We start from the raw sequence: 22142 nt of genomic DNA on the forward strand, positions 1-22142 counted from the left end.
TAAAAAAATTGAAAACTAAAGCTCTGCAATGATGTTTGATATTTCCAAACTTTGAAATCGCTTGAGGCCAAACCTTGTTAAACAGCTTTTTTTTTACAGAAAAACCTTGTCAAACAACTTGATGTACATCTTTTAATAACATAAAAAAAAAAAAAAAAAAAAAAAAAAATAAAAAAAAATACATCTTTTGATAGAATGAGCAACTTGATGTACTAAAAAAAATGATTTTAATTTTAGATCTAATTTTTTACCATATTTTAGTTGTGAAGTATCACTAATTTCATTAGTTGAATCTTCTCTTTTTCAAATGTATGTTTGTCATCTACAATGCTCAAACTCTTCAAAAGATCTCAACTCAATTATAAGACCAACTAAATGAGGCCAGGGTATTAAATCTATAAAGTTAGACAATTAAATTAGGACATTTACAATAAACCTTTTAAGCTGGATTGGAACCTCTGCAGAAGATCTAAAAATATTTTTATTTTTATTTAATGTTTTAGAATCATATAATCATTGTATTCAGCTTACATTTATTTTAGCAAAACAAGGATTATGCCATCATCTTCTTCTCTCTAGTCCTAGCCAACCACTACACCTTGTTCAGGTCCCGGGTGTCATTTTCATGGGAACGGGTTATCATATCAAAACTTGGCGTGAAAGGCAAAATACAATCTTGAGGCTCCAAATCCAAATTGAAATCCAATAGTGGCTAGGACCAACCACAGAAATGTGGTTCCCTTTTACCTTTTTGATTAGCAAGAGAAGCCAAGTCATGCAACGTTTTCAAAAGAGCATTTAAGCAGTCATTTTAACCTCCGTTGAAATTTTACTGTTTGGATCTGATTAATTCAATTAACAACATCATCACAAATCATTTTCAATATCCAGACCAATGAGGAAAGTAAGGAAAGCTTTCGCCAAACTACTAAAAAATTATATCATAATTTACAACAAATTTTTGTACTTGTAATGCCAGCTGCCATATAATTTGAAATTCACATTGGTTTCAATATTGACTTCTTGCCCCTCTTGAATAAAAGCTAGTTATAACCATAATGCTAAATTTGTGATTACTGGTGGCCTATTCTCTGGTTTATAATGAACCCCATGCATCACCTTCATCAATTCAAGTGCTTTACTGGCAATATGGAATCCAATACATGACCGTCTATACTAATAAAGTATGCAAGTCCTGTTAATACAGATCACCAATTCTGTGAAAATAAGTCCAAGACTCCATGACACTGATCCCATGATTGAGCCTAAACTCGTTTAAGATGCTAAGGTGAACAGTTTTATGACCCAACTTAATCTCCCTGAGATCAAGTGAGTTAGTATTGCTAGCTCCTAGTAACTGTGTATAATAAATACTAGTGTATCACTGCTACATCAATTTATAGCACTAAAATGAAGTGGAAGTAAGCGGTACACTTTTAATTGAACAACTATTAATTGGAACCTTCGCTTACATATTAGTCAGGAAGCTCAGAACGCTCCCTCTTTGCTGTATCTATCATTGTACATAAGAACTTGATAGGGTTGCAATCAAAAGGATTTGCAAGTGCAGCATGTGCCAAAAACGGAAGCTTTCTGAGAGACCTTCCACTCATTCCCTGTGGACACGACACAGATCAAACACGACAGTTATTGAGATATAATGGTCGACCTAAAGATTGTGAGGTTAAAGATCAAGAAGTGTTATCTTTTTTTCCTACCTCGCATGCCTCTGCAGTTTCAACTAGTTTCTTGCACAGTTGCATGAATGTAGTAGCTTCATGAAAATCTGGTGCGTTCATTCTCTGTTTTGCACTAGCGTAATTTGGCAGCATGATATTCTTACAATCCTAACCAAGTCAGCATGATTATCCATTAGATTAACAAACTAAAATATCTGAATCCAAATAAAGATTAGATTATTAATGCCTTTCGTTTTCAAAAAAGATTCCGGGAGAAGATTGAGACCTATCTGTACCTCAAAATTAGTTAATATCCCTGTACGCATAAGTTCCTGCACACAAGACCTTAATATTTCATACCGGGCTTGAAGAGTTGGTGGGCCAACATATGCTTTGATATCAGCTCGATCAACAAAAGCAATATCTGCATGAAATTGATAAAATTGTATGATCTGTGAAATTACATTTCAAATGAAATTTATTGGGGAAGTGGATCATGAAGAAACTATTTTAGGAAGACATTGGAGTGATGTTCCTAACTAGTGGAGAAAGGTTTTTCTTGTGATGTGTTTTAGGTTAAAGTGAGGTTAATTCCAGATACAGGCATATTATTGTTTTAGACTTTAGTCTGATGCTGGCAACAGAAGTCCGTGCTTAATATTTTAGCAATTTGACTTTCATTCAGTGCATTCCCTTTTTTTACGGTCAGTGGGTCACAAAATCCTCATTAAGGGAAGCTAGATCTTTAGTTCTCAAATAAAAATTAGACTGATGTATAATGACAGACAGATCTAACTATCAATATCATCATATTTATAGAACAGAACAGGAGATAACTTACAAGGACATAAGCTGCAAAATTGAATGATGAGAAAGTGTGATATAGGCTTACCGATAGCAGCAGTGATGTTGGATGTTGTTAGAATTATAACATTTGGAGATGATTTTAACTTATCCATCTGAGTTAATAATGCATTGACAACCTGAAATTGAATATTCAGATTGAACCCATATTATAACAGACACCCATAAAGAAGTCATTACTTCTGAACTACATTTTTACATGTTTGTGACTATGTGTAACGATCTATCGCATTTTCAGAAAATCGTGTGGAGGGCAGGGAGTTTACCCGAATAGAATCAGAAGGTTCAGAACCAGACAAAGCAGCTTTTCTGGCAGCAGCAAGACTTTCGACTTCATCTGCAGGATCGCAAACATATATATCTAAGCAGATATATAAAAATATACACATGCAGTAAGTTGATTTTTCTTCAATTATGCCTCACCGATCAAAACAAATACCAGATTGCCTTCTTCCTCTACCATTTCTTGAATCTTTTGGAAAAGTTTTGCTACCTAGAAAATAAAGAAACGCCATTACGCATTGGACACAACAAAACTACAAACTTGGTTTGTGTATAGTATATTGCTTTGTTACAGTTAGCAATTTCACCAATTGACTTATCTCCGCGATTCAACACTTCTTAAATTCCAAAATGGATAGTTAAATGATACTAAGAGATTCTTGGATTATAGTTAAGGGAAATAACATAGTTTATGACTAACGACTCCAAATGGCCATCTAAATGATACACGTAATTTACTAATTAATCATACATTATTTTTCACACACACACATGCCCATCTCAATGCCCATTTGGTATACTTTTTTCTTTCATTATTTTTTGTTGAAATATGTGATAAAACATAGGTTAAGCATCTCAATGAACTAATATTAATTACAAACTGCTGACTGCCAAATCACCCATGCCCTAAAATGTTTCATCCTCTTGTTAGTTGGTAAATGGTAATTATAAACTAAGTCGACCTCCCAGCATAATAATGCTCTAAGAATGTGTTTTCAAGCATAAAGTTGGTAATTCTAATCCATCGTATAAAGGTAGAATGGGCATATGAGCAACCTTAACCAATCCTAATGGTTAAAGATCTGCATCACTACCCAAACTCAAAAGTCATGCCCAAACCATAGGGATAAACAGAAATTTCATATCTCCTGGATGCAATTCTAACTACCAAACAGTGGGTTTTCCTAGCTATTGAGTCAATTCAATCCTTTGATCAAGCTTGATATCAATTTGAAAGCGACAAGGGTAAGTACATAAGTTCTATCCCCCCAGCCCACATAACATGAAGGAAATTTGATTGCCAAGATCACCAATATAATAAACATTGAAGCTAATAAGTAATAAAAGTGTGAATTACAAAAGGCCAATAAGAAATTTACAAAAATGACATAAACCTAAAGTAAAGGCATACATGCATACCAGCTTTCCGCTTTCGGAGAACCATTTACTGAACAAAGAATGTGCATTCACTTCAACAAGCTGAGCCTGTGGGAATCTGAGTGGGAAAAAATGGTAGGTAAATTTGTACTCCCTTCATTTACTTGTTTTCAATGATAAATATGATTAAGAGTATAAATAATAGATCAATTTACCTTGAATTGAATCGAATTGACAGTTTCTGAGCTAATGCTTTACATAAAGACGTCTTTCCAGTCCCAGGGGGTCCATGCAAAAGAATTATGCTGCAAATAATGACAAATCCTAAAATTATCAAGATATGCGAATAGGTAAATCATCTCATCTCACTCATGCTCACTCATGTTCGACTATCATTTTATATAAATGCATAATATATGTAAAGATACAATGTTTTTCAGGAACATATAATCATCAGTAAGTTGTGGTCACAACATATAAGGCAATACAAAAATAAATACATATCTCTAGTACTCACCGGTTCCATGAAACAAGGAATGGGTCAACTGCCTTTTCAGTGAAGAGCAAAGCACTCGCTGCATACCGTAGCAACCTTTGCTTTAGACCAGATTCATATATTAGGCTGCAAAAGCAATGGAAAATAGTGCAGGATAAATTAATTAAAATTTTATCAAGAAAACTATAGTTGAGGGAAAGTCACAAACTACAAAGAAGTAAGAACCTTTCCCACATGCCATCAAATTCTTTTGCAGGAAGAATCCATTCATTGAAGCTAGAAGACTGGCCATCAGAGCTGATATCCTCACACGGTCCTTCTTCGCTAAGCTGTCAAAGCAAAATACAAACAATATTCACAAAGCTCTGAACCACATTAACAGAACAAAGAGATTCTAGACTAAGCAAAGTACAATTAGAGGGAATGTGATATTGATGCATAATGGAACATTGCATGTTACAGCATTAACATATTGTAATATCATATTATCTTCTTTTTTTTCCTTTGTTTGCTATATGCATGTTTCTATTATATCAACTTTTGTTACTTTCTCTTTTCGGTTAGAAACCATTCTAGAAGTTGTGGGTCAGCCAGCACCTTCTACCATGAGCTGATTACAGATTCTGCTTATATGTCGTTGTAATGGGGAAGTTTATTATGGGTTTTATCAACCGATTGAAGCTTATCACCTTTTGGATTTAAAAACACAAAGGAAAAACCATAGGACCATATATGTTCATTGAATATATTAGTCAAGCAAAGATATGACAACTTAGGAGAACTAAGACTGCAACATAATACATTGTCAATGAAATAAAATCAACACTAATCAGTATCACCTGAAAGACATGTACAACAGGCTTGACTTGCCAGAACAAAAGAACGTTATCATTCTGCATCCCTTCACCTATACAAAAAAGAAAAGTAACTAGCATCAGAATGCGGCAATGGATCAATCTATATGTGTCTAGGGAATGCAATTATGTTATTCTTGTATTTTGAACACTACCTATCTTCCATTTTGACATACTAATTGCTAAATCGCTCAATTCAACTCATATAACTCGGCCATTGTTTGGTTACGCAACAGGATTTCCACATTTAGTCAAAATCACGCAAAAAATTCTCATTTAAAGTGAAACTACAATTACTAGCTTCTCGATTTCACGACAAAAGGGTGTCTAGACGTGCGGCAGCCATGAGCAAACGTAAAATCAAACACACATAAGACAGTCTTAATGGAATTTTAGATTGGCGAAAATAAAAATGATACTTTAAAAATCAAATCATTGAGTTCCATATCTTGCCACTCCATAATGATAGCAATAAAATCAACAGTTAACCACCATAGAGACAATTGAAAATAAATAAACAAAAGATAGAGACCTGTATCACAAACGCAAATTCTTTGCACATTATCTGCAAGAAAGGGTTCGTCAAGGGGAACAGGAATCGGTCCACCATTATAGCTCAAACTCCTCTTTTCAAGCATCCTAAAAAAGCAGTTGAATTATCATAAATACACCAAGCAACACAGAACCCGATAGAATAATTAAAATTAGTTGAATTAAAGTCCCGAATTACCCTCACACAAAACTAAAACCACAAAGAAAAATAATTTGTATAAACCCTAGAAACTATAAGAAAATAAAATGAAGAGAAATAGATTATTACCCCTCAACGGCGGAACGAACATCGTGAATGGAAGCTGTGCTGGAAGGTTTTAAGCAAACCTCGACTATAATAAGCAAAATGAAACGAAAATTAGTTGAAAAAATTGGAATAGGAAGATAAGATTAGAGAGAGTGGAAGTACCAGGGACGAGAATTTTATCCTCCGGTGGAAGAGGAGGAGGGGGAGATGGTGGTAGAGGTGAACGTTGGGAAGCTACGGCGCCGTTTTGGTCGGTCGTAGGGTTTTGCTCCGTCTCCATTGGACTAGGAGAACTACTACTCATTTTGATGCAACTGGGTGGGTCTCTGAGAACGAAGGGGGTAAGAAAAGTGGAAAATTGATTTGAATGAGGGTTTTCTTTTAATTTCGGCGGGAAATCAAAATCACAATGCCCATCATTTGACTTATACTGCTAGTTGTACTTTCCGCAATCTGCTTTTTTTTTATCCCACAAGTGCATTTGAATAAGAGAATTGCCGTTGACACATTACCTTTGGCTGAGAAATATTAGTAATTTACCTAAATGTTCTTCGGCAGTTAACTGCTGAATTATGAAACCGGCTGCAGTTAACTGCCGAGGAAAAGTTCGGCAGTAAACTACCGAGGAAAACTGAAAATTTCTGCAGTTAACTGCCGAGGAAACCTCAAATCTGTTTTTTTTTTTTTTTGACAAAAACCATAAATATTCTTTGAGAATATTCCGCGGTCTTTATCATTTTTGATTGATTTTTCTTAATAATTCGTTTTTAATTTTATTGATTTGCCTTCCTTATTTATTTTAATTGTATTACTCCTTTGATCTTCTTTTTTTTTGTTATAACTGCTTTGATCTTCAACAATAGTAAATATTTTATTTCCAAAGAACTTTCACGGAATTTTATTCTTTTATTTCCTTTTTACGGAAATATTCACAATTATTTTAATTGTATTACTCATTTGATCTTCTTCTTTTTTTGCCTATTTTATTTCCAAAGAACTTTCACGGAATTTTCTTCTTTTATTTCCTTTTTCTTTGTTTTAGGCTTAACATTTAAGTCCTCAAAAAACATTTCAATAAGTGTAAAAATTAAGTATTTGAATATTGTTTTGCAAATTACTTAAATAAATAAAAAAATCTTTGTACACAATTATTTTAATGTAGAAAATATAACAACATATTATACCTTAAAAAAAATCGTTGTGCACAATTATTTTAACAATTTTTTTATTATTATTTGTATTTAAGTAATGTGCAAAACAATATTCAAATGCTTAGTTTTTACACTGATTTAAATGTTATTCTTATTAAGATATATACGCATAAGTATAATACTCCAATTGTTTGAAACGTACCAAAATAATGAGTGAAACATTCAAAATCAATAAATATTATTAAAGACAATTTATGATTTTTGTCAAAAAAAAAAAACAAAGGGTTTGTTATTAATGACAATTTATGGATTTTGTCAAAAAAAAAAAAAAAACAAGTTTGAGGTTTCCTCGGTAGTTAACTGCCGAAGTTTTTCAGTTTTCCTCGGTAGTTTACTGCCGAAGTTTTCCTCGGCAGTTAACTGCAGCCGTATTTCTAAAACTTCGGCAGTTAACTGCCGAGGGACATTTGAGTAATTTACTCATGTGGCACAGCCAAACCAAATGTGGGAACAACAATTCTCTATGAATAATTGAATTATCGTTGAATTAATGTGATTATGAGAAAGTCTCTATGAAAGTATATCACCAATTTCAATTTGTCTTTACCGTGGGACCAAGGTTGAGACTATTCTTCATGTGATTAGAGGCTGTACTTATACAACTTAGTTATGGAAGACTTGTACTTTTTGATTGTATAATTGACTTTTTTTTTTCATTTGATCGTAGGAATTGGGTTTTTTCCAACCTCAACAAGCATTGGAACATAGAGCCAAGACAACTTACTATTTGTTGGTATTTATGTAAGTGGCGGAATAAAATAGTCTTTGAGAAAAAATTTCAAAGATAAGATAATTATAAGTATCACTCAAAAGTTTATTAGTAATATTGAAGATTTTACTCGTAATGATTTTTAGATGGATACTTGGCACACCGAAACAATTTATATTGATTGGAAATGTCTCAAGGAGGATGGGTCAAACTCAATTGTGATGGGGCGTGTAAAGAAAATGGAGATCATTCGGGTTGTGAGTGTCTGCTTTAGGATGCTAATGGCAAATGGATCAAAGGTTTTGTCTGCAAGATTGGTGTTTGTGATGTTCTTCATGCAGAGATGTGTGGTATGTACCTTGGTCTAGAGTTTGCTTGGAGGGACGACATTTCTCTGTAAAGTTGTTTATTGAGATGGTGACAAATAATAGCAAAATGAATGGGACAACCATGTGCTCATTCAACTCAAAATATATTGAATCATAATTGGCGCATTTAGGTTAATCACACTTGAAGAGAAAACAACAGAAGTGTTGATCGTCTAGCCAACTTCAACGTTACCATGGATTCTTGGAATTTTATTCTTTTGGATACCTCTTCTAGTGAGCTCAATAATATCCTCTTTGATGACATATCTGGGCTATTGTGCCTAAAAATGTACTTTTAATTGTTTTATTTTCTCTTTTGGGCTTCGACCATCTCTTGCACATGATAAGAGTATTTTAGTAAAGTTATTATTCCCCCTTTTACATTTATACAATTTTATTAATTATTAATTTGTTCATTAGTTAACTAGGTCATTTAAATGATAAAATGGATAGAGTATTTTAGTCTAGAATTTCTCTAATTACATAATTTTGGTAAATAAAGTTATATTTAATTTAACGCAAACTAAAAATATTGAGAACCCGTTTTTTTATATTTTGGGTATTTTTTTTATTCAATTTTTTGTTTATAAACGTAACGATAGATGCCACTCAAAGTTCACACAAGAGAAAGAAAAAAAATTGGTTTGAACTTATGTTATTTACTTAGATGCCACTCAAAGTTCACACAAGAGAAAGAAAAAAAATTGGTTTGAACTTATGTTATTTACTAACTATTTTGTCATTACCAATCAAACTAAGTTCTATAAACTACTTATTCAATTTTAAGTACTGAATTAAAAATTAAAGAAATGACATATGATCTATAATTAAGTTGGAAAAATGTTAAGGGTCGTTTATATATATATATATATATATATGAGTGGTGTGTTGGTATTAAGTGAAGGAGTGTAGCTTAGTCATATGTTCTCATGGTATGTCTTCCCTTACGTATGAGTTCGTGTGGAGGGATTATGATTGAATGACTTTAGGAAGAAAACGCCGCAATGATTTTCTCTTTATTTCTCTTGTATTACTTTAATATCTCATCATAACTATTATTTTTCTTTCATCTTTCTCACTCATAAAACATACATACTAAATACACCAAAATCGCCATTAATTTTCTTCCATAAAATCATTCAATCTCAATCTATTTGAAAGTGGTTCTTCGCAGTCTAAGAGAAATTGGATCTGGTCTTCAGACCAACCCTCCTTACATATTTTTAAAAACAATTCTCTTAAAAAAAATATTTTAAAAAGATAATATATTGTTCTTACTATCATCATTATTTTTATTCTTTGTATTTTGCACTCGCGCCTCAGTATGGTTTTTCATTTGAAGAGATGAGAGTAACTTAATATAAGTAAGCAGAACACTCTTCTCATAGCAATGTGGCGGTCAAGAGGACCCCAACCAAGCAAATTAAAATAGTATAGATGGATAGACTTGACCAAATAAAATAGCATAGATAGATTACATGCATAAATAAATTATTTTAGTACCAAAAACACATTATATGATATAAGGGGATTTAAATAAGTTTTATTTTTGTTACATGGGATAAGAAAAAGAAACAAAAGAAAAAGAAGTAAAGAAAAACTACGTCCTAATAAGGACACTCCCATAGCATCAGCTAGTAAGGCTGAAGATAGACATGAGAATGGTTGATGTACCATCACATGAGACTCTAAATGATTAGCACCTAATTTTGTAAGTATATATGAGCAAGAGTTTCCTTCTCAAAAAATTTGATGAATGGAAATATCTCACTTCCTTTGACACTAAATGCACTGCATGAAGAGAGTAAGAAAAACAAATCAGTTTCATATAACGAACCTCTCAGCAAAGCTTAATCTTAATCACAAAGGCAAATTGCAATTTTCCCTCAAAATTCCTAACCAATCCACCATATCATGTTTTACCTAGGTTAGTTAAAGCGCTACCATCTACGTTGAAAACCAGTGAATCATTATCACCATGTTGCCGGTATACTTCATGAGTGGGCCTAACTAGTGCGGTTGAAATAATATTGTCGAATGTCAGCTGCGAAACTTGCAATTGCGCATGAACAGCTGAAATTGTAGTTGAGACTATTGATTAAATAAGTTATTTTAACCATATAAGTTACAGGTTCATTTGTTAACTCGATAATAATTTTATAACTGACCTAAAGAGAGTTTTTATGAGAGTGAATGGGAGTACTTTAGACGAAAGGAGAGGGAAAGAGAGAAATCTCCTTGAATATTTAAAAAAAAAAATATTACTGTAGATAATAAGAAAACAATGTTATAGCTTATATATATAATATTTTTAATTAAATTTTATAAAAGTATATTATATAAAGATGAAATTGAAGAAGATTTTTAAACCTCCAAAATCCTTCCTTCAACCTTCCTAATAAGCTTTGTGGATTTGGGATAGAAGGAGTGGTTTGCATACTTAACAAAATCATTTATTTTAATTCAAATCTTATCACCAATTGAGTAATTTTTAAGAGTGTATTTTCTTCGTTAAACTTTTCATTTTGATTTTTCCTCTATTCTCAATGACCACTACCGTTGAAACAAACCATCCCAGTTATTTTATGTTTTAAAAACTCTTTTGTGTGGTCGAGATTTAAGGGATTCTAAAAGAATCCCCGTATTCATATTGGTTTACACAAGTTTCGATCATGTAGAACTTGAATTTTGAACAATGACAGATCTCAACAACAAAAGTTTAAAAAACAAACATTACAATAACTCATGGCTTGTTAATTAATTTAAATACATGTTATTCATATGCTTCATTAATTATTGATACAAGATTTATAACATAATAATAATAATAATAATAATAATAATAATAATAATAATAATAATAATAATAATAATAATAATAATGGCTGACCAAGCAAGAATTTATTTAATACAAACACACCAATGAGCATATGTTAACATAGCCTGCCTAGCAAATTTAGTAGCCAAATATATCACACGACAACATCAACAACAAGCTTACTATGGCCTGAATGTCTTCCATTTGTGCAATTCAAGACCACCTGGTCTGTTCCTTCGTGGATAACTTTGATTGGTTTCAACATCAACGCCCTCTTCAATTTCGTAGATCACTTTATCACCATACCTAACCTCAGGTACTCGTTCATACTCCACCACTTCAACCCTCTCACGAATCACAGGGTTGTGGTGGTGGTGATGGAGGCCAGGGGATCTCTCGATATCATCTTCCTCATAGATAACCCTCTTGTTGAAGGCCATCTCGGCATTTGGGTAGCGAGGGACGTCGGTGAGAATACTTGGCTCCCTTCTGACACCTGAAATGTGGGAGAGGTAGTCCTCGGATCTCAACATGATGTCTTTCTTCTTTGTTTTTAGATAACACTTGCTTAATTACTGCCTCAACCGTGCATGTATTTATATCAACAAATATATATGGCATATGCTATTCGTTATTCTCAATATTATTTAAAGTGATAGTAATAAATTGAATCTAATTCCCTTCATGCACCTGACTACAGCCAACAATTGCTAAAAAGAAGATATGGTGGAGGGAAAAGAGGTTGTGCAAAAACAATGTGGTTCATTGTTCTTTGCATGTTATGTGACCAAATTGGCGCGTCATTTCAATAGAAAAATACCGGTAAATAAGAGACAAATAGATATCATTCCGACAAACATCTATTTATCTCTTGTTAAAAAAAAAATAGATGTTTGTCCGATTGATATATATTGTAAGAGTATAAGTTTAGTTCTGCTACCACCGATGTAATATGTTAATACTTATGTCATTGTTCTTTGAGTTTGAGGCATGTTCTGACCCTAGACAGCCCGGTTAATCAACTAAAGTAAACTTTTATTAGTGGAAGAAAATTATTCCGAAGGTACGGCCATTAAAAATACTCTAATCACAGGGACAGTTCTTTTAACAATTGGCATACGAATTTTGATATAAGGCTTTTTCCTGTTTAAGAACTTTATTTGGATGTTAGGTACAATTATTTGAGTGTGTAATAGAATAGAAGATGATCTTACTTTATTCTCTAAATAAAAATGTCAGTTCATAAAATTCTCTCAAGATGCTACGCGCGTTGCTTTGGACAAATTCTCTCGTGTGCGATTACTATTGCATTGTCGTTCAAGTAGCTATGTATTAATTATATTTAGTTTATTACACATTTTTATAAGTCATTGTTGTTGTTATTTAACGGTGTTTTACATATAAAAAGAATAGAAACACTGATCCATGCTTTTACTAGTTTTTACATAGAGTCCTTATACACATACCTCAATAGGTGGCACTACACCCTTATACCACTTTGGATGACATATTTTATAATTAAAACATGAGTTCAGTCATGCCAATAAAATAAAAACTCAAAAACAAAACAAACAAAAAACTAATTTTATTTTCTATCTCTAAACAAAATCAGATCCGTCTCTCTCTCTCACACCACTGTTCTCGGCCCTCCTCGCCGCCGTCGCCGTTCCCCAGTGTCTCCGTTTCCTCGCCGTTGTTCGACCTCCTTCCACATGCTTGTCATCGCCGTCGTCTCCCTCTTATTGCTGCTCACTCTCTCTTCCTTCACCATCTCTTCTCTCATCGAACACCACCACCGGCCGTCCCAGATCCGACGCCATCACCACCTCCACCGGTTCTCTTCCTTCACCGGTTCCTTCACCAATTCTTTTATGCTCACCGACAGAACCCAACTGAGATCTGAGATCAACATCCCAAAATCACTACTTTATTACTATATCCATCAAAATTAAAATTATTGCAATATATCTCAAATTTTTGTTGTGGTATGAAAGGGTGTATCCAAAAGATTGGTCTACCTATCTTTTCCCTTTTACATATTAGTGTATGAGATATTTAAATCTAAGGAGGGTATGTGCCTCCATGAAAAAAGGTGGATATGTCCTATATGCAAGGACGGAATTACGTATAGTATAGTTGAGGGGTTGTCGCCACCCCAAAAACTAAACTTTTATGACAATATATATGTAGCATCATATATATACTCGTCCACTTTGAGAGAGGGTGCATTTGTTGATCAACAAAATACAATGTTCAAGTGGTAACATGTGTCACGTGAGACATTTATATAAATTTTCCATGTTTTGCCATGTTCCATCATCTTTTCATAATGTTGTTGTTGCTTTCTAGCTTTAAAAATTTGTGTACATTAAATTTGCGTGTTTTAAAGATAGTAGTAGTAGTGATTTTTATTTTTATAGGATAAAAATAAAGCATTTTTTTGACAATATAAAATAAGGCATCGTAATGATAAGTAAAAAAAATATGGAACTACGGAGTTGGATCAATTTGTATTTAACATTTGGATAGTTGGATTAGTGAAAGTGAGTTTTTCTTTTCGATAATAAGGAGTTCTTAAATATAATAATTCATCTCAGAGTTATTCTTGAAGACAGCTAACACAGACTATCGATCATCACATAACTATGAATTTTAGTTAATATTGAATTGGAAGCCTAATGATAGTGCAACGGTATGCTCGTGCCAAAACACATTTGATTGGAAGCCTAATGATATGTTGATGACAAGATATGATGATTAAAGTCCATAAAACTCGAGTTTTGGATTCAATATTTCATATTGCTGATTCTTTCTTTGATAATGATGAATAACAAGAGAATAAATAGTTAAGCTCAAGCTCTAACTGTTATGCCATATCAACAGAGACCCTAACTAATAACTTCGTTACATCAGTTGAGAAATTTAACCACATTAACTAACCCTTGTGATAGCTATAATGATGATTAACGCATTGTTTCATATACATTGATGGATATCCCCACCCAACTTAATTGATGGTTCCTTCGCAGAAAACACCTTGAGTTTGGTAGGTATGGAATCAAAGCAGGGGTAGAGTGGTTTAGTGAATGAGTCTGAAATTTGTAAGACCTAGGAACATGCAACATAACAAGTTGTTTGGCAATTACTCTTTCTTAAACAAAATGGATGTCAAATTCAATGTGCTTTGGGTGAGGGCCGGGCCACAACACTTTAATTATCACAAGGGTTAGGGTAGGCATCAAGGCTCAAAGAGTGTTTACAGAGTTACCTACAAAGGCTCACGGATTTGGTTTACACAAGTTTTTGGCATAAGTTTTGATCGTGCTCACGGATTTGGTTTACACATGTTCATTAATACATGATATAAATATGCTTCATTAATTATTGATACACGATTCATATAACATAATAACGGCTGGCTAAGCAGGAGTTTATTTAATTAATACAAACACACATCGGTGATCATATGTTAAGATATCCTGCCTTGCATGTTAAGTAACCATCAAACAAGCTTATGGCCTGAATGTGTTCCATGAGTGACCATTTGACCTGGTCCTTCGTGGGTAATATTGATTATTGGTCTCAACATCCACGTCCTCTTCGTAGATCACTTGACCACCATAGGGCCTAACCTCAGGTACACGTTCATATTCCACCACTTCAACCCTCTCAACGATCTCAGGGTTGTGGTGGTGGCGTCCATGGCGCGATCCTTCAATCGCGTCTTCCTCGTAGACAACCCTCTTGTTGAAGGCCATCTCACCATTTGGGTAGCGAGAGTAGTCGCTAGGCTCCCTTCGAACTTCTGAAATGTGGGTGTGGTAGTCATTGGATCTCATCATTGTTTCTCTTGTTTGTTTTGTAGATGACTCTTGCTTAATTTCTGCTACAACTATGATATTGAATTGGTAAGTGGGTGTATTTATATCAACCGATATATGTCGACATATATTCTTTATCCTTAGTATTATTCAAAGAGATAATAAATTTTGAATCTAATTCCCTTCATGTACATGACATTTAGCCATCAATAGCTAAAAAGTGGATGCCGTGTGGGAAAAGGAGGGAGTTTGACATTGCATGCAGTTCATTGTTCTTGGCAAGTTTAATGATCAAATTGACGTGTGAATAATTTCAGTAGAAGAATATTGATAAAGAAGCAACAAATGAAGGTTGGTCCGGTCAATAAGAATTAAACTTGTATTTCACAAGAGGCGTAGACTTAGTTCCACTGCAGTCTGCAGCATAATATGTTATTATGTTAGCGTTTTTTGAGCTTGAGATTTGTCTTGACTTTAGCCTATCCATTTAAAAAATCCATGTAAATTTTTATTTATGGAAGAAAAATATTCCGAGGTACGGCTGTTAAAAATACTCAAATTATAGGAGCAATTCTTTTAACAATTGGCATAGGAATTTTTTAATATTAGACTTGTCCTTGTTTAAGAACTTATTTTGAATAGACAGATACAATTATTTGAGAGCATAAAAGAAAAAGATTTTACTTTATTCTCCAAAAATGTCAGTTCATAAAATTCTTTCAAAAATATCATGAGGCTTCTGGAGAATGCAATTCTAGCCATGATCTGCTCATGAAAGAAAGCATTTTATCAGAGTATGGAATTCCAGCCTAATGATCTCCTCATGAGATCTTCATTTGATGAATTGAAATCAGATAACTTCAAAATAATAAAAATAAAAAAATATTGACAGAGTTCAAAATAATAATATGATATATTCAAATCACAACTTCTTATATTGTCGGTCCCAATTAGGTCGAAAGGCAATTACTGTCAACTAATATACACTATATTTTACAGTGGATTTTATTTATTTATTATTTCTTCACTATCAACATGCATTTTATAATTTAGATTTTTTTTTAATATACAACACTAAAATTTAAGTTTATGCTCAACATTACAATACTTCCACATCCGTTCAGGATGAGAAATGTTTTTTGATTTACTCTTAATAGAACAAACAAAAACGAAAATTTTTTGATAAAAAAAATAAAATAAAATTGATTTTTGTTTGGCCCTATATTACAGGAGGAAAATCGAAAATAACATATATTACAAGATAAATCTATTAACCCATAATTTTTATACAAAATCTGACATCAACATCATATATATGTATACAATTTCCAAGATTTATATTAATTTTCTTTCACTATGGAAATGTGGAGACAGATGAAGTAGGTGTGGGGCATACTAAATTACCAATCATACGCCTTTGATAAATTACGACATATATTTGTGACTCTTATTAGATCCAATTGTCGTATGAGCAATCATCAAACATATACATACTTTAATTTTATCCAACCTTTACTTCTAGTATATTAATGAATGCATACAATTTTGCGTGACAAAATGTAGACCAGAAGAAATTTTCAAAAAGTAGCTCATCTCAATCCATGGCCACCATTGCGATATATATTAATGTTGCCTTCGTCTGGTCATTGTTTACCTTGGCTTATTGTAATAATAATGTCTCCAACTGGGAATGAATAACAGAACAAAGAAATGGCTTCTAATCTCATGTGCCCACTATGTATCATAGAACATTTCGACCCGCAAACTTATAGCAGATAAGTTATAGTAGCGTATAAGTTTGTATGACTAAATTAGAGCTCGAATAAGCTAGGTGGAATATACCAAAATAAAGAACTAAATTTTACTAGAATTGTAAGGGTATTATTATTAATCTGAACATTTACCAAGTCATCAAAAAAGGATCCCTCTTTAGACAAGATTCTATGTTACAATTTTTTTAATTGCCATTTTGTACTTAAAAGACCTGTTCACGAGTTAATAACACTGACTGAAACAGCAAAGGAAACCATTAGGCTTGATTTCGTCCTTTACTCTAGGTGTATCACCCGTGTCATCACGTTTCGCCATTAAGGAGCTCGTACCAGGAGACTCTGGCGGCAACAGGGTGTTCTCAGAAGTGAATATTCTTGAAGGAATTGCAGGTGTAGGAGGCGAAACAGTGTAAAGATAATTTAGGAGCATTTGGATTATCTGTGTGAAGTTGGGTCGGGCATTTGCGTCCTCTTGCCAGCATGAAGTAAGGATTACAGCCAATTCCTCGGGAAGATGATCCGCATTCGGCCTTACATTCTAAAAAACCAAAAGACGTGTGTCAACAGTTTCCGATGGCTTTAAAAACAATATTAGATGACAGCATGTAAGAAATAAGCATGATCCTAGATTACCTTAAAGGCTGCAGCATATGCTGCTTGAAGGTTTGACATGCCTTCAAAAGGAACTTTGTTGTGCAAGAGCTCCCAAAACACGATCGCAAAGCTATAAGCATCGACTTTATGGTTATAATGCTTCTTCTCCCCCTGCCTCAGTGTGACAGTACTGTATAACTGCAATTGTGTTCACACAATCAGTTCAAGCTGCTCGTAAATATGAATCATACGACACAAAAAGTAAATCAATTCGGCAATATATATACCTCTGGAGCCATCCAACGGTATGTTCCCGTTTCAGCTGTCATCATCTCAGTTAAAGACTCTTCTCTTGCCAAACCAAAATCTGCTAACTTGACTGTTCCGTGGTCTTCGGTCAATAGCAAATTATCTGTATGAAGGACAAAAGACAATCCTCATATTCATTATTATGTTGATTGATATACACTTGGGTGAGTTCTACATCTAAGAGGAAGCTTCAGTACTGAACAACTAATAGCAAATCATGAATAACAATATTCATATTTTTTTGCTAAATAATGAAGAAATGTTTTCACAAATCTATATGGAAAGTGTTACGATAAGTAACTTTTTTCCATAAGATCAATTATGAATATAGAGACAACATAGTAGTCCCGGTCCAACTATCTATAAAGGACATGTTATATATTATAATCAATCAAAGAGCTAGTTATCTTATAGCGGTCAGTGGAGCACTTGGATCAATTTTAATTATAAAGAAAAGCAAACAGGAGAGAATGAGCATGTTCAAAAGGAAAGAAAGAACAACAAATAAAAGCTTGCAATTTCAAGTAGAAGTTTTGTAATGTGAACTAAACAAAGCAGATAATGATAAATAAAATAGGGATAGATCTTATAATTAGGGACTAGGGAGCATAGTATATGACAAGAAGAAAACCTAACAGTCATCATCATATATTGCACTGTTAAAACTTCAAACTATAATTATTTAGGCCCGACCAAAATGCTAATTCAGTAAATCTTTTTGTATGTGTACGCAAAAACCAACATTTCAACCCCAATAAACACAAACATACAAGAGTAAAGTGTCCTGTTTCATGTTTACTGTGACTGTTTTATAGATCATAGATGAAATTGTTGTAATAAACATTTTAAACCAGTTATCTAACTGAGTTTAAAACACAAACAAATCTGACTCAGTGACATGTATTATGAAATCCATGTGTGGTTGACATTTAATTCTACAAAATGGCAGGCAAGTATGAAGCATGTGACAGGTGGCAACCATGATTTGGAAGATGATATTTTTAAACCACAATAATGTCAATTTTTCTGGACTTAAAATTTTGATAGGGGGAAGATAATTAATCAGTAAATATAATTGCAATTTATTACATTTAAAATAGAAAAAATAAAAGATATATTAGAAAATACACATTGGGCAAGGCCAATTTCTTATAAAATAAAAAGAACAGATTTGAGTATGAGATTATATTGGAGGAGCCATAAAGCGGATACTAGAAAGAGTCAATCTTGTCACAGGAAGGCAACATTGATGTAAAATAGAGAGCATAAAAGCCTACATTTACTTGATCCGACATAAAAAGGATTCTTTTACAGGGGAAAGAAAGCAAGCCAAACCAGACTATTACCAGGTTTAAGATCACGGTGTATGATCCCATGAGAATGCAGGCACTCCATAGCACGTGAAATATCAAGTGCAAAACCAATGGCCACATGTGTATCCAAGCATTTGGGGCGCATGTTAAGCAAATACTTGCGCAGAGTTCCTCCTGATAACAGCTCAGTGACTATCACCATCACTGGCTCCTTGCAGGCACCGATAAACTGTAGACAAAGAGGGGCAATATTTAATGTCTGTCAGCTGTTGTAAACTTGACGCATAACAAGTAGCCCTTGCTTTCATTCAATAACATACACAGCAGACAAAACAAATTCTCACCTTCACCAAGTTCTTATGTTGCACTCTAGACAACATAGCCACCTCCCTTGCAAAACGATCTTCTCTCTTGGCAATCTCTTCAGTAGTTTCTCCTTTATGTACAATTTTAATAGCAACAATCTGGTTTTTATATCTGAAACGAACCCAACAACAAAATAACTTAGATGAGTGACATTACTCCAAACTCAAAAAGTAACAATTCAAAAATAACTATTCAAGTAGGAGTATTAAGGTAGTTTGGATGGAGGAACATAAGGGTTAAACTTGCCCGCTAACATTTCTAACAACTAATTAATTACTCCCTCCGTCCCGCAATAAGTGACCTGTTTGAAAATGTGCATTTTTGACCTAACTTACTTTGACCATATTTTTCTACTAATATACAAAGATAAATAATATCATATAAGATGTCGTTAGATTCGTCTCGATGAGTATTTTCAAAATATCAAATTTTCATAATTTTTTCCAATATATTATTCAAGATATTTAAACTCAAAATTACGCATTGGTATGCATAATTGGGCCAACTGTGTCACTTATTAAGGGACGGAGGGAGTACTAATTAGTAACATTTGTCATTCAAAAAAAAAAACTACACAGATCAGAGAAGCCTAAGTCATTTCCATTAGTGATTATTGCAATTTGCAAGACATGAACATTAAGTTTGATCAAATAGCTGCTATAGCAGAGGTATGGCACTAGCATAGTAAAATTTGAACAACCCACAATTTTCCGTGATCCGCGATTGACAACACTGAGTTCAATTCAAACCAACTATATACTAATATGCAGCCTATGCAATACATACAGCTATAAAGTATGATGCTTTAGAAATCAAACACAAGACAACAAGGTATACACCATTCAATCAAATCAATAATCACAAATCTAGCTGAAAAAACACCCACCGAAAACAACACAATACAATTACTGATTAAGTAAAGATACAAAATTTAACTTAATCAAAAGCAATTTAAGAAACTTACTTTCCCTCATAGACTTTAGCATGAGCTCCTTCACCAATCCTGGGCCCAACATAAAGATGTTTAGGATCAACCAACCATTTAGGGTCTAAATTGAACTCATCAACTGAGTAGAATCTACCACCAGATTCCATTTGTTTATGTAAGATGCTTACAAATCCTACATGAGGGAGGTAAGTGTAGTTGAGAGTGAAATCAGAAGAAGAAAAGAACCCTAGAAAATGGATATGCTGACATGAAACAGAGAAGTAAACTAGACATCCTCTGAAGAGTGGTCTGAAGCTCAGAACCACATCTCAATAAAGTTAGTCAGTCAGGCCCGGAGATCAACACTTACAAAAGATTCATGTTTTAGCATGGAACCCACATGCTAGAGAGAGAGAAACAAGAGAGAAGAAAAAGCCCAAAGCCCAAAAAGATATTTTCAAAATTCATTCATAGGGAAATGAGAAGAATCCCTATAAAGGGAACATGGAAAAGAACCAATCACCATGCGCTCCAGTAAAAAAATACCTATCTCTGATACAAATTTTGTTTTTAACTAAAATATTATGCATCCGTAATTGTCGAGATTAATCGTTGAGATTCGTTTAAAGAGTTTACATCTTCTAAACAATTTTTTTTTTTTTTTTATGCATCAATCATGAACTAAATAGTTAAAGAGTCAAAATGTTTTTTTATATTGCTCGATAGAATGAGCTGAAAATTAAATGTCAAGTCTCTGAAAAGCACATAAGTCAACTTACAATGCTATGTTGTTAAATTGAACATTTTCATCTTAGTTCGAATTTGAAAACTCAGCAAGTATATATATGTAAATTTTATATGGTTGTTGTCACTTAAACTACATACAAAAAAATATAAATGCATGATCTGAAGAATGAATCATGATTTACGAAAAGGATTGAGGTGAGAATATGAGTAATGCATTATTGATTTAATAATTGAGTTAAAAGAGAAAGGAAGAAGATTAGTGGAAGAGAGTAACGTAATGAGAGTGATGAGATAGCAATAAACAAGTGAGACCACATGGAGACTGAACATGACAACATGGGACGACCCGCTACATAAGCAAAAGCAACCCACACGAACGATGGTGGATTTTCGTGAGTTCTTTTTCCAACCAAGGGTCATTAAGATGAAAATTATTATTTATAGTTTAATTTGGGTCCCACATGTGTTGATTTTTCGTTTCATAAGTTTGCATCAATTCCTCATGATAGATCCTCAATTAGTACTAGTAATTAAATAGTTCATTTAATCCTTAAAAAAAAAAAATAGTTCATTTCAAATGGAAAATGAACTTCAATTAGTTTAAGAATAAATAGATCATCTTATAAAAATAAATAAAAAATTGGGAGTATTGACTTGAATAATATGTTATCAAAAATAGTCATTTAGAACGTGCGACGTAAACTTTTATAAAATAACAATGACTAGAATTGTTAACAAAAATTTAGAGATCAAAATTCAAAGGAAAAATTGATAGAGACTAAAAATAAAAGTTGTTATATTTAAAAAGACAAAAAACATATTTAAATTAAAAAAAATTATAATGTTAAAATAGATTATGTTATGACACTTCGTGCTTGTTTGGTTACGTGTTTTGTGGGTACAAACGTGAGTCTGGAGCACTCAAAAACAGTTTTGCTATTTTTGTGGTGTTTGGGTAACTGCAAAAGTGATTCAACAAAACGTGATTAAACCCTTTAAACTCAAGTCTACTAGAAGCCATGAATTGGAGCTTTTGCAGCAACTCAAAAGCAATTTTAGAATTCAACTTTTGGTGGCTGATGTATTTTCGCAAATTACCCATGATATTCTTTTT

General features: G+C 33.2%; 4 protein-coding genes across 6 annotated transcripts; all 4 read right to left on the bottom strand.

The window, feature by feature from the left end:
• Positions 1-572: 572 nt before the first annotated feature.
• LOC11418234 (pachytene checkpoint protein 2 homolog) lies at positions 573-6523 on the bottom strand. 3 transcript variants are annotated; one of them, XM_039831475.1, is made up of 15 exons: positions 6235-6523; positions 6094-6157; positions 5806-5912; positions 5259-5326; positions 4645-4748; positions 4441-4545; positions 4139-4228; positions 3966-4041; positions 2967-3036; positions 2810-2880; positions 2572-2662; positions 1976-2103; positions 1719-1847; positions 1473-1616; positions 573-842 (listed from the first exon to the last, which is right to left on the bottom strand). In XM_039831475.1, the coding sequence occupies exons 1-14, from the start codon at positions 6374-6376 to the stop codon at positions 1476-1478; spliced, it is 1386 nt and encodes a 461-aa protein (XP_039687409.1). In that variant the 5' UTR covers positions 6377-6523; the 3' UTR covers positions 573-842; positions 1473-1475. The 3 variants fall into 3 exon arrangements, with proteins under 3 accessions (XP_039687409.1, XP_039687410.1, XP_003601182.1); XM_039831476.1 differs by lacking the exon at positions 573-842 and adding an exon at positions 906-1195; XM_003601134.4 differs by lacking the exon at positions 573-842 and having other exon boundaries at positions 906-1616; positions 6235-6522.
• A 4594-nt stretch (positions 6524-11117) lies between these two features.
• Positions 11118-11757, bottom strand: LOC11427832 (uncharacterized). Its single transcript, XM_003601136.4, has one exon. It carries the CDS (start codon positions 11709-11711, stop codon positions 11361-11363), a length of 351 nt encoding a protein of 116 aa, XP_003601184.1. The 5' UTR covers positions 11712-11757; the 3' UTR covers positions 11118-11360.
• A 2573-nt stretch (positions 11758-14330) lies between these two features.
• Positions 14331-15143, bottom strand: LOC11414049 (uncharacterized; the record flags this gene model as incomplete). Its single annotated transcript, XM_024778243.2, has 1 exon — positions 14331-15143. A coding segment is annotated over one exon (453 nt), but the record flags the coding sequence as incomplete, so codon positions are not given.
• A 1703-nt stretch (positions 15144-16846) lies between these two features.
• LOC11416146 (serine/threonine-protein kinase STY13) lies at positions 16847-20721 on the bottom strand. The gene is made up of 6 exons (XM_003601138.4): positions 20318-20721; positions 19332-19464; positions 19021-19216; positions 17653-17777; positions 17405-17563; positions 16847-17309 (listed from the first exon to the last, which is right to left on the bottom strand). The coding sequence occupies exons 1-6, from the start codon at positions 20446-20448 to the stop codon at positions 16995-16997; spliced, it is 1059 nt and encodes a 352-aa protein (XP_003601186.1). The 5' UTR covers positions 20449-20721; the 3' UTR covers positions 16847-16994.
• Between the last annotated feature and the right edge of the window lie 1421 nt (positions 20722-22142).

The sequence above is a fragment of the Medicago truncatula genome, chromosome 3 (genome assembly GCF_003473485.1).
Source record: "Medicago truncatula cultivar Jemalong A17 chromosome 3, MtrunA17r5.0-ANR, whole genome shotgun sequence".
Lineage (NCBI taxonomy): Eukaryota > Viridiplantae > Streptophyta > Magnoliopsida > Fabales > Fabaceae > Medicago > Medicago truncatula.

What these genes read in the sequence shown, in the direction of transcription:
- LOC11416146 (XM_003601138.4), bottom strand. Translation starts at nt 20,448, where the DNA reads ATGGAATCTGGTGGTAGATTCTACTCAGTTGATGAGTTCAATTTAGAC. An exon ending in GCTAAAGTCTATGAGGGAAA is followed by an intron (nt 19,465 to 20,317) that starts GTAAGTTTCTTA and finishes GGTTCGTTTCAG; the next exon opens with ATATAAAAACCAGATTGTTG. An exon ending in ACCGTTGGATGGCTCCAGAG is followed by an intron (nt 17,564 to 17,652) that starts GTATATATATTG and finishes ACACAATTGCAG; the next exon opens with TTATACAGTACTGTCACACT.
- LOC11418234 (XM_039831475.1), bottom strand. Translation starts at nt 6,376, where the DNA reads ATGAGTAGTAGTTCTCCTAGTCCAATGGAGACGGAGCAAAACCCTACG. An exon ending in GTTCGTTCCGCCGTTGAGGG is followed by an intron (nt 5,913 to 6,093) that starts GTAATAATCTAT and finishes CTGCTTTTTTAG; the next exon opens with GATGCTTGAAAAGAGGAGTT. An exon ending in CTGTTGTACATGTCTTTCAG is followed by an intron (nt 4,749 to 5,258) that starts GTGATACTGATT and finishes TTGCTTTGACAG; the next exon opens with CTTAGCGAAGAAGGACCGTG.
- LOC11427832 (XM_003601136.4), bottom strand. Translation starts at nt 11,711, where the DNA reads ATGTTGAGATCCGAGGACTACCTCTCCCACATTTCAGGTGTCAGAAGG.